Source organism: Eptesicus fuscus, chromosome 11 (assembly GCF_027574615.1).
Source record: "Eptesicus fuscus isolate TK198812 chromosome 11, DD_ASM_mEF_20220401, whole genome shotgun sequence".
NCBI classification, from domain to species: Eukaryota; Metazoa; Chordata; class Mammalia; order Chiroptera; family Vespertilionidae; genus Eptesicus; species Eptesicus fuscus.
Window position 1 is genome coordinate 60,475,522 of NC_072483.1, and position 12,030 is coordinate 60,487,551.

The 12,030-nt window shown below is 49.1% G+C and overlaps 1 protein-coding gene across 2 annotated transcripts in view; it reads left to right on the forward strand.

Moving 5' to 3' along the window:
- Positions 1 to 12,030, forward strand: part of IQCA1 (IQ motif containing with AAA domain 1) — a 127,193-nt gene that overhangs the window by 67,030 nt on the left and 48,133 nt on the right. For both annotated transcript variants that reach the window (XM_054723463.1, XM_008138430.3), the window contains 2 exons: positions 2,558 to 2,677; positions 6,460 to 6,535. In XM_054723463.1, the coding sequence (XP_054579438.1) occupies positions 2,558 to 2,677; positions 6,460 to 6,535 (196 nt within the window). The remainder of the gene's footprint in view (positions 1 to 2,557; positions 2,678 to 6,459; positions 6,536 to 12,030) is intronic.

The window sequence follows — 12,030 nt, forward strand, 5'->3', positions numbered from 1 at the left end:
ATGTATTATCTATTCAAAAACTAAATGAACAAACAACACAATTGATAAGGCTTTAAAAGATATGCTGAATTGTATGCTCCACAAATAATAATTTCATCCTTTTTTCAACTGCTCACATTTTTATGTATTTTTAAAAGTCTTTGCATTTCTAAAACTTTCTAAACGTCCAAGAACCAAAAACTGTCCATGCCCCACAGTGCTTCAGACTACAACACTCATGGGCAGCCATGATTTGGTTCTATGAGTTGAGGTGAACTTGATCCCCAAGGAAAAACATTGCTATTTTGACAAGGGACTTTTAATCCTATCCAAAGACACCCTTTTTATTACCAAAAAATACACACAACACATACGTCACCTCTCACCTTCCCAGTGGCCTTCTCAGGGCCTCACCCCACCGCAGTCTCCTAGAATGTAAGCTCACATGACTATAGTTTTGTTTAGGGTTTTTTTTTAAGACCAGATGGTGCCAGAATGGCTGTTCTGTTCATTATAAAGCTGCTTTTCATACTTTTAAAGGTGTGAATTAAACTTGCAAGAGCAACATAGGTAATAAACATCAAAAATATAATACTAGAGTGGCCAGTGTGGCTCAGTGGTTGAGTGTCCACCTATGAACGAGGAGATCAGTGTTCAGTTCCCAGTCAGGGCACAAGCCTGGGTTGTGGACTTGATCCCCAGTAGGGGACGTGCAGGAGGCAGCAATCAGTGATTCTCTCTCATCATTGATGTTTCTATCTCTCTCTCCCTCTCTCTCTTCCTCTCCCTTTCTCTCTGAAATCAATAAAAATGTATTTTAAATATGTATATCTATATATATAAAAGCCTAAGCAACCGTTACGACCGAACAACCGGAATGACCGGTCGACCAGTTGCTATGATGTGCACTGACCACCAGGGGGCAGGCGCTCAATGCAGGGCTGCCCCCTGGTGGTCAGTGCACTCCCACAGTGGGAGTGCTGCTCAGCCGAGCGAGTGGCAGCAGCAGGCGCAGCGAGGCCAGGATGAGCGGCAGCAGAACTGCGCCCAGCCCTGGCTGGAGCTCCTCCTCGGCCGCCTGCCACTTCTGCACTGCTACATCCCTCAAGGGGATGTTGGACCCAGCAGTCCGACATCCCCTAAGGGGGCCCAGATTGAGAGAGGGCTCAGGCCAGGCTGAGGGACCCCCACCCATGCACAAATCTGTGCACTGGGCCTCTAGCATATATATATATATATATATTACTAGAGAATAAATAAGCATTTGGATAGATACTAATAAGACATAATCAGGTAGCCTTGCTCTCAGAAAGATGAGTTAGCACAGCACGTTAGAGGGGAGGTGTCAGCCCTTTGGAACTGCCCACCATGCTCTGCACAAGGGGGTGTTTGTCATTCCTTTCCGTTTCTTTACGCTTAGACTACACATGCATGTATCCTGAAGCTGCAGAGCATTATTCTTTACTTAACTATATGCATGTCATACTATACAATGAGTTTACACATATGCTTTCTCATCTCACCTCCTCTCTCCTACATGATGAAGTGCATCCTGGTGAGCACCGGTTTAATCCCAGCTCCGCCACTCACTAGCTGTGTGTCCTTGACCAGGTTACTGAACTCTGTGCCTTAGTTCCTTCATCAGTAAAGTGGGTGATAATAGCTCTACCCAGGGCTGAGTCTAGGAGTAAAGGAGTTAGTCGGTGGAGCTCGCAGAACCGGGCCTGGCATATCGCCAGTGCTATGGACGGACGTGTTAACTTCCTTTTAGAGCTGAGGAAACTGAGTCTCAGATCAGGTATGTCGCACATCTCAGTCCCATGGCCAGTGATGAGCAGAGCCTAAGGGTCACACAGGATGTGTGTCCTCTCATCCTCACCCTCCTAGCTCCCAGAATCCATAGCTCTCCGTCCCTGCAAGTGAGAGCTCCTCAGACATCTGTTGTATTGAACTGAATTATATGGCATTTTAGAAGCCTTTACTGATTCTTCGACGATGCTGGTCCTGTATGAACCAGGTACTGCTTAACAAATGTTTTAATTGTGGAGGAGTAAACGGGTTTGGTCGCTGTAGGAAATATAAATTAAACCACAGCTGGAAGAAACCAGCTCTGAGAAGAGACGCATGATCCTTTAGGGAACGTGACGTTGTTGCAAGAGCAGCTGTCACCATCGGAGTCCAGGCAGGAAACAGGGCATCCCCAACTGGGATTTGGGGAAGAGGTGTGGCCAGGCCTGGCACTGAGGCCCTGGCTCGGGTGTGGAGGAAGCCTCGATCCCCTCGTGTCGTGTCGTGGAGCCACTGGGAGTTGAGCAGCTCTGCCTTAGGGAGGAGCTGGGCTCAGAATGCCCCACCTCTCTCTCCATCTGCCCTCAGAGGCCGGACTGCTGCCTCCCACTGACGAACCCGCCCAGAGGCAGGCAAGTGCCCTGTGATATCCCAGGAGGAGCCACCCTGCAGGCCCAGAGAAGGCAGAGACCCGAGACTGACCAGCAAACACTTCCATCCAGACAGGAAAAACAGTCCTCCTCTTGGTAGGGCTCCATTAAAATGCTATCGTTGTTTTGTTTCTTACCAGGTTATCGAAGATATTATTGCAAACCAAGAAGAGGAGGAAAAAAAAAGAAAGGAGAAGAAAAAGGAAAAAAAGCAAGTCAAAAAAGTTAAGGAAAAGAAAGTACCGAAGGAAAAAAGTAAGGTAAGGAATCTGGAATTTTACAGAGTTGAGTTGTTTGCTCTTTTGCTTTGAGTCAACGGGATCATCTCAGATCTGCTGAGATGGCAGTCGTTCCTTTCCTAGGAAACCGTGCTGTCAGCCAGCGGTTTTCCCATCTTGTTTGTGCTGATCGACAGTCGGTTGCCATCCTTTCTGTGCTGAGGTGGGCCCCTTGGGCGTCCCCTTCTGGAACCCGGCACTCAGTCCCCAGCTGCCCAGAATGTTCTGACCTCCGGGTCTAAGGGAGCTGATCCACGTGAGGTTACCATCCCCCACCCCCAGGGCAGCTGCATCCAAGGACAGTCATGTTAGAGTACGAAGCCCAGCCCCCTCACCTCACTGGGACAACTCTGAAGGGTTCTCCCAGCTCCTGGGCTTTCTGTGGGATCAGCTGAGAGCTCCTTGTCACTGCATAACAGCCAGATTCTCCCTGTGCCCCGATTTGTGGCTCCCTTCCCTGCCTCTCCTCAGGGGTGCTGTTCCCAGTAAACCCTCTCAGCTATTACCAGTAAACCCTCTTAGTATCTCCAGGGAACCCAACTCGTGAAACCACCTATTGCCCTGCTAATCTGCCTGCACCCCAAAAGTTATAAACTGTTCCCTCATCTCCCTCCCCAAAAATGACAGCTCACACAATAACGCTGATTTAATAACCCTCCTCTCGCTTGGAAAGAGAGTTTTAAGCAGTCCCCAAGAGTAAGAACAATTCGGAAGAGTTTCAATGTTATTCTGAGCATCTCTTCTCTCAGCATGCTTGAGGGCATCTGCCATTTGCAGATTGGAAATTCACTGTTAGTGAAGCTTGTTTCATAAAAATCTGAAAGTACCAGCTACGCAATCTGGTCTGTGTTGAGTGATGGTGTTTTATTAACTAGCTATTCGAGAGTCACCTAAGGCCTGGCCAGTGTGGCTCAGTGATTGAGCATCAACCAATGCACCAAGAGGTTGCCGGTACAATTCCCAGTCAGGGTACATGCCTGGGTTGCAGGCTCAATCCCAAGAATGGGGCTTGCAGGAGGCAGCTGTTTGATGATGTTCCTCTCTCATCGATGTTTCCATCTCTTTTTCCCTCTCCCTTCCTCTTTCTCTAAAATCAATAAAAACTTTTTTTAAAGAGTCACTTAACGATAAACAGTTTGGAACAAAAAGCAAAGTTTGAGTACACCAGTATTTATGATGTGGTTGCAAATGATGGGCGACACCCTGCAGAATCACTTAGAAATGAATTTAGTCCTAAAAAGTACAGGTCTCCAAAGTGACCATGTGATTATTGAAAGAATAAATGGTCATTGCTAATAAAAATTGGTATATTTAAATTATGCGGGTATGCTTCTTAGAGATCAGATTATCTTTCTCATTGACTTTTAAAAGTCAACCCTCAAGTGTCCGGAAGCATTCCTGAGACCAGCCAGTCAAACCCATGTGTGAGAGTTGGTACTTTGACCTGTAGAAAAATGACATCTGTTCCTCATTCTGGTGGAAGGGTAAGGCCTGGAGAGAGGAAATAGTTCTGTGGAACGTGCACAGACACTGACTCACGCGGCCTGTGTCCGGGGCAGAGCTGTGACTGTGCTCTGGTATCTCATAACTTAGTGACTTAGCAGCCGCCAGCCACATATAAAAAATCAGAAAACTAGGAAAGACCTCCTATTTTTAAAAAGCTGATAGGATTATCCGAATATTTCCACTAACCTCTATAAACAGAAAATACTCTTCAAAATATCACACAGGTAGAAGATTGAAAGCTTTGTATGTTCCTGAGATGTTACAAATGAGCGTAGGTAGCAGAGTGGCTATTGAGAGGGACCTGGAGGACAAGTATTGGAGGCAGGATGAGGGGTTCCAGGCGATCTCCAAGCCAGAGAACCAGAGGACAGCTTCAGAGAGGGATGTGCGGCATGTGGGGCCTGCCACGGTGCAGCGGGTGATGGGCTGGGGGGCTGGCGGAGCCTTGTGCCTCCAGAGAGGAGTCAGCTCTGGGCAGTGACTTGAGCAGCTGGGAGTTCAGTGAGTTGTAATCTAAGATCTGTGCTGCACGGCCATGTTGTGGGGTGGACTGTGGGGGAGGAAGTGACCGAGGCAGGGAGGCCAAGAGAGCACGTAAGACGTGAATAGCCAGTAATCTGTACAGAGAAACAGATGCCAGGATTCCGAACATCCTGCTGATCCAGGGGAAAGTCACGTCTGCCTGAGGGAATCCAGGGCGGCTTCACAGAGGAGGGGACATTTGCCTCAGATCTAACGGGAATTTTCCACTCCTGCTCTCCCTCCTCCTCTTCCCCCTCCTCTCCTTCTTCCTCTCCCTCTCCTCCTCCTCCCCCCGCCATAAAGGCGATATTCACACCTATAGGGGCTCCCAGAGGCTAAATAGGACAATCTGAGTATCCAAAACAAAAATGGCAATAATGGCCAGCAACACATTGACTAAAAAATGTCAAAGACCCATGAGTCCTCCATGACACTGGAAGAGAGAGATATGAATAGTACCTCAGAGAACACTAATTGCAGTTACTTTAAATTTCCCAGGTGGCCATACATTAGCTCTTTCCTCCAAGGACAAGCTTTATCCAACACTGGTCTTCTTGCTGCTCTCGCAGGTTTTTCTCAAATGACTGGATGTGGGGTAGCCGGGAGCGGCAGTGGCCAGCCCTGGGCACTGGGGGGGGTGGGGGCAGGGGAGGGAGGTACTTTCATAGTGAGCTCCGGTCTCCTGTGGGTCCTGGAAGGTGGGGCAGCTGCTCCCTGGACTCTGAGCCCCTGGTGTTTCTGGGTTCAAGTTCTCCCCCAGGTGCTGCGAGGCAGGTGGTCTCCCGCTGCAGCAGCCCCACGATTTGTGAGCTGTGGTTCCAGGCAGGCCCTCCATGAATGAGCCCCCAGCACCCCAACCTCCTCCTCGTAGCTCCTCACTCTATGAGCTCCGTCTCCCCTCCTGCCCTGGGTGCATGGTGTCCAGAAAGGAGGGACACGCCCATGCCCTCCGGAAGCCGCCCAGGGGAAGGTGCTCATCGTCTCGTGGCCACGCTGCCTCTCAGCTGTGGAGGGAATACCCGGGGGCCCAGGAAAACTCCTCATGGACATGACGTCCACCACATTATTCCCCTGCCCTCTGTGGGGTGACAACAGCCATGGGAGTGTCTGCAGGCACCTGGCACTCGAACGGTATAAACATTATTGCTCAGAAACATCAGATGAGGGTTTGCGAGCCGGGCTGTCACAGCGGGAATAGCGGGGCGCTGCGGGGCAGAGGGGACTTCTCCAGGGGTGAGGGCTCAGCCTCACCTGCAGGCGGTGCAGGGGCCCAGGACCGCATGGTCAGCAGGTGCTCGGGCTCTCTGTCCTAGAGCCCAGGTGAGGCTTGGATGGCTTCTTGGCTGAGGAAGGGGCCAGGCGAGCAGCAGGGAGGGGCAGCCAGGTGCTCATACAGGTGCAGAGCTGGCGCTGGGCAGAGCAGAGCACAGATGGAGGCAGCCCCAAAGCAGGGTCACACACATGGTGAAGGGAGGGGACAGGACCAAACTCAGGGCATGGGGACTGCGGGGAGGTGACTGGTGTGGACAGCGGCATCAGGGTGCCTCGTGAGCCAGCAGCGGAGCTACATCTCCAGAACCACCCGCCCCGTGTCCGGCTGGCCCGCAGGTGCTGCCCAGGGAGGAGTCTGTGTGGGGACCGTGGGGGCAGGAGTCACGGTGGATGCGCCTTTTCTGTCCGGTCTCGGCAGATGCACTGTGCCTGCGAGTCACAGACATATCGTTCTGCTTTAACAGGAGGAAAACGAGCCGTGGAAAATGTCACCCAGTGTTTTTCTTCGAGCGATGGAGGAAGGAAATAACACATACAAAGGTCAGTTTGGGAGAGTAAGAGCAACACTGAGGTGTCACTCTGTCCGCCCAGCAGGCCCCTGACCCCGGCACCCAGCTCCCTGTCAGGAGAGGCTGTGAGCATGCAGCTCAGAACCAAGACCTGCCCCTCTCTACTTTTAGATTCCTTTGAGTGCCTTCAAGGCAGATAGTGGGTAGGAGAGAAGGCAGATAGTGGGTAGGAGAGAAGGCAGATAGTGGGTAGGAAAGAAGACATATAGTGGGTAGGAGAGAAGGCAGATAGTGGGTAGGAAAGAAGACATATAGGGGGTAGGAGAGAAGGCAGATAGTGGGTAGGAGAGAAGGCAGATAGAGGGTAGGAAAGAAGGCAGATAGTGGATAGGAAAGAAGGCATATAGGGGGTAGGAGAGAAGGCATATAGTGGGTAGGAAAGAAGGCAGATAGTGGGTAGGAAAGAAGGCAGATAGTGGGTAGGAAAGAAGGCATATAGGGGGTAGGAAAGAAGGCATATAGGGGGTAGGAGAGAAGGCAGATAGTGGGTAGGAAAGAAGGCAGATAGTGGGTAGGAAAGAAGGCAGATAGTGGGTAGGAAAGAAGGCATATAGGGGGTAGGAAAGAAGGCATATAGTGGGTAGGAGAGAAGGCAGATAGTGGGTAGGAAAGAAGGCATATAGTGGGTAGGAGAGAAGGCATATAGTGGGTAGGAAAGAAGGCATATAGGGGGTAGGAAAGAAGGCATATAGGGGGTAGGAAAGAAGGCAGATAGTGGGTAGGAAAGAAGGCATATAGTGGGTAGGAAAGAAGGCAGATAGTGGGTAGGAAAGAAGGCAGATAGTGGGTAGGAAAGAAGGCATATAGGGGGTAGGAAAGAAGTCATATAGGGGGTAGGAGAGAAGGCAGATAGTGGGTAGGAAAGAAGGCAGATAGTGGGTAGGAGAGAAGGCATATAGTGGGTAGGAAAGAAGGCATATAGGGGGTAGGAGAGAAGGCATATAGTGGGTAGGAAAGAAGGCAGAGAGTAGGTAGGAAAGAAGGCAGATAGGGGGTAGGAGAGAAGGCATATAGTGGGTAGGAGAGAAGGCAGATAGTGGGTAGGAAAGAAGGCAGATAGGGGGTAAGAAAGAAGGCATATAGGGGGTAGGAAAGAAGGCATATAGGGGGTAGGAAAGAGAAGGCATATAGTGGGTAGGAAAGAAGTCAGATAGGGGGTAGGAGAGAAGGCAGATAGTGGGTAGGAAAGAAGGCAGAGAGTGGGTAGGAAAGAAGGCATATAGGGGGTAGGAGAGAAGGCAGATAGGGGGTAGGAAAGAAGGCATATAGGGGGTAGGAAAGAAGGCAGATAGTGGGTAGGAAAGAAGGCAGATAGTGGGTAGGAAAGAAGGCAGATAGTGGGTAGGAAAGAAGGCATATAGGGGGTAAGAAAGAAGGCAGATAGTGGGTAGGAAAGAAGGCAGATAGTGGGTAGGAAAGAAGGCAGATAGTGGCTAAGAAAATAGGATGAGAACATAATCAAAACCTCCATTCTGTGTTTGGACCCCTAACACTTCACATCCTCTGGCTGTAATGAAAGGGCAGGAAGCTGTGGCCTGGATGGTTTGATAAGCCGATACTATACGTACAGCAAAAGATTTTAGCCCTATGAGACCTGTGCCGAATACAACACCGTTCTTTGTCCCCTATTCTCATAATTACCCCAGCCACATCCAGCGGGAGCTGCAAGTATGTGGATCGGCCTTTCAGATGTTTCCACGAAGATTTACAAGAGCAATTGTCCAATGCCTTTGGGTCCACTCCACCCTCAGGATAAACCCCAGCACAGAATGACTGGCCACGGGGACTGTGGTCGTTGGTGCTAGGTGGTGGTAGTTGGGAATTCCTCAGAAATGCAACAAGGGCGTGAAGTGCAGTTTTCCCCAGCGGCAGCCACGTGTGCGCCTCCTTCTGACTGGTCCTGTCTGGACAGCACCCATGCTGGTAGTTACATAACATATTATTAAACCAACTCATGGCTTTACCCCAATAAATGGAGCCTCATCCTCAGCCACAAGCCCAGAGTCCTTACAGGTCTGATAAACCAGTTATCCAAAGGAAGAGTGTCGTGTACCTCTAAAATTTTTTCACAAAGCTCTAGAGTGCGGGTCTTGCTCTGGGTGAAAGGCTGGCCTGCGGGAGAAGCCCAGAGGAGAGGACAGTGTTGGCAGGATTGGGTGCCGCTCTAACTGGGGAGGAAGGCAGAGGGAGGGTAAATGTTTACTTGTTAGGGGCCCAAGACATGCCACGCTTAGCGTTTCCCACGCTGACTTCAGTTCTTCACAACAGGTGAGCATCACTGCCCCGTCGGCAGGTGCTGATAGACCCGCCGTCATTCAGGTTTGAGAGTTCATCCACTCTTTAACCCACAACAGAGCGGAGCAGTCACTATCAAAAACATCCATTCAACACCATTGGCTGTCTCCCATGTGCCCGGCACCGTGCCAACCTGGAGATTCAGAGTGGTACATGCCAGCAACACGCCTACTGGATGGTGGCGGTAGATGGGGTGGGGACATGCCCTACATTGGGTAGCTTGTGTAAGTTAAACCCTCACTTGTTTCATATTCTCTCGGACCTTTGAGCTCATTTTTCCTGCCTCCCAACAGATTAGGTAACTGACCAGTTCATCCTCTTCAGAAGCCCTCACTCCCAGGGAGGGCCTGGTCACCTCATCCTCGGGCCTGCCTTTGCCTCTCCTGACTGCCACCCCCTCATCCTCTCATTACTCCCTCGTTGAGGTGGTGCCCTGTACATCTAGGTATTGTCCTGTACGCACACGGGCAACAGTTCCCCAGCGTTTGGAAGGCCTGGCTCTCTTCTCCTCTGAAAACGAGGGAGAAAGAGAAAAAGTGGGAGAGAGCAATCCTCCTCTACCATCATAAGAAGTCAGGAGCTCGTGGCTAAAATTGGTAAATCCATAGGTAGCTTGTTATTAGACACCGGGAGAAGACCCGAGAAACAGCTAAAGCTCATGTGAAAATGCATCACTTCACACCCTGCTCCACTGGGCTGCTCTACCTTTCCGCCCACGAGCCAATCACACTTCCACCTCAGGGCCCTCGTCCCTTCTGTTCCCCTTGCCTGGAATGCTTGTCCCTGCAGGTCTTCCCCGCCTGACCCTGTGCCCACCCTGACCCATCTGACTCGGATGTGTGTGTTCACTGTCTTCCTACAGTGGGAAGCCAGGGCCTTGGGAACAGGGCCTGCTGCTCTGGGCCGCTCCGAGGGCAGTGCCTGGCTGGTAATGAGGTTCCATAAAGTCATGAATTTAACAATTTGTGAATAAAGTATTTATAAATTGCATAACATATGAATAAGTCAGATTTATGAATAGATCTGAATCTATTCGGTGCATTTTCTAATGAATGAATGAACGTGGGAATGAATGCCATCCGGGAATGTCCTGGAGGCGGACAGGCAGTTTTTCATTATGATCTGTTAATGCTCTTGGACTTCGTTTAAGACGATGTGCATGCATTGTTTTGATAAAAGGAAAAATTAATTTGGGGAAAATCTTACGTTTCTTAAAGAAGCCAAGTCTTTTAACCAAGGAAGAGCTCAGGGGAAGCTCTTGAGACTGTCCATGCCTTTTGTGTAATATCTGTTTCCATTACGTCTAAAAAAAAAAAAAAAAGACAAAAACAAAAACCAAAGCAGGCCCAGTGGTCCTTCCGGAGCAGGACACGCTGTCGCTCCCGGGGCGGGTGGTGTGGCATTTCGTGTGTTATCTGCCAGGTCTTTGGTAACTTAAAGAAATGAAATGTCCTGTCTTAGACGTCTTTTCTTAAAAATCAAAGGTTTTCCTTTTCAGAGCAACCATTAGCATTTTAATCGCTGAGATGAAGCCCCTCCCTCGTCACCCCCTAACGTGTGAAAGTGCCCGGCCCGCTTTTCAGCCTCAGATAAAGGCTCATTCTCTGCTGGAGGGGGGAGCAGGGCAGGGGTTGCCCTTGGAGGGCCGTGAATGGCTGCCTGCATTTACAAATGTCCGTGACATTCTTGAAGGGATTGAGAAGTGCCCTGTGCAGAAGTGTCATGAGAAAGGCAAAGTCTCAGTGGAAAATAAGGCCCATGTGAAAGGTGTGGAGGTGCGGTCGGCGGGCTGCATTGGTGTGATACAGTTACAGCTCCGGGAACTGACCACGGGGCCGGGGGGGTGGAGGTGGGGGCGCGGCTGCTGTTACATCAGTAACCACATCATGGTTTCCTTTCTGTGCAAGTCTGTGTGCCTTTCTGCTTTTTTTTATTTTTTAATGTTTTTTTCCACCTGGCACCCTACATAGCTATTGCAATATTATTGACTATATTCCCAATGCTGTACTTTACCTCCCCATGACTTTTTGTCACTACCAATTTATGCTTCTTTCTCCCTTCACCTCTTTCAGCCAGTCCCCAACCCCCTCTCCATCCCCCTGCCCCACAACCAGCAGTCTGTTTTCTGTGACTATGAGTCTGTTTCTATTTTGTTTGTTCATTTATGTTGTTCTTTAGATTCCACATGTAAGTGAAATCCTATGGTATTTGTCTTTCTCTGATTGACTTATGTCACTTAGCACAATACCTCTGTGTCCATCCATGCTGTCTTGTCGCAAATAGTAAGATTTCGTTCTTTTTTATGGCCGAGTAATAGTCCATTGTGTATAGGTACCACTGCTTTTTTATCCATTTGTCTATTGATGGGCACTTGGGTTGCTTTCATAGCGTGGCTATTGTAAATAATGCTGCGATGAACATAGGGGTGCATATATTCTTTTGAATTAGTGTTTTGGATTTCTTTGGATATATACCCAGAAGTGTAATCACTGAGTCATAAGGCAGATGCATTTTTAACTTCTTTTTGGGGGACCCTCTCTACTGTTTTCCATAGCAACTGCGCCTGCCTGCATCCCCACCAACAGTGCACAAGGGTTCCCTCCTCCCCGCATCCTCGCCAGCACGTGCTGTTTCTTGATGTGTTCTTTTCATTATTAAATGCATTGCTTCCCGATTTGGGTAAAACTAGTATCTAAGTGAAAAGCAAAGTTAGTAAGTAACAAAGCAGTTTTGCTTTATTGAAACGTTTATAAATCACTATTGGAGATTTAGTCATCATATAAGTTAGAAAAGAGTTGTTATAAGTAGATAGTACAATCTCATAAGTTATTGTTATTAGTTAATCATATATTTGCTGTTAATAAATAGGACACATTTAAACCTTTTATAGTATTTTCAAGGGGGGGCAGCTTACAACTTTAAACACATAAGAAGAAGCATGCTATTACTCCTCCATCTCACATGTTCCTCATTTAAGCTTATGTACATTTCAGCACACCAGCTGAGCTTTCGGTGCACACACCCAGCACGCTAACCACAAATGCACCTTCCGGAGGGCTGGGGCAAAGATTACATTCATTTATTCATGACTGCAGGCGTTTTTCACACCAATGGGGTGATATAGACATCTTACGCCAGGTGTTTTCCTCATGCTCTGACTCTGGAAACGGG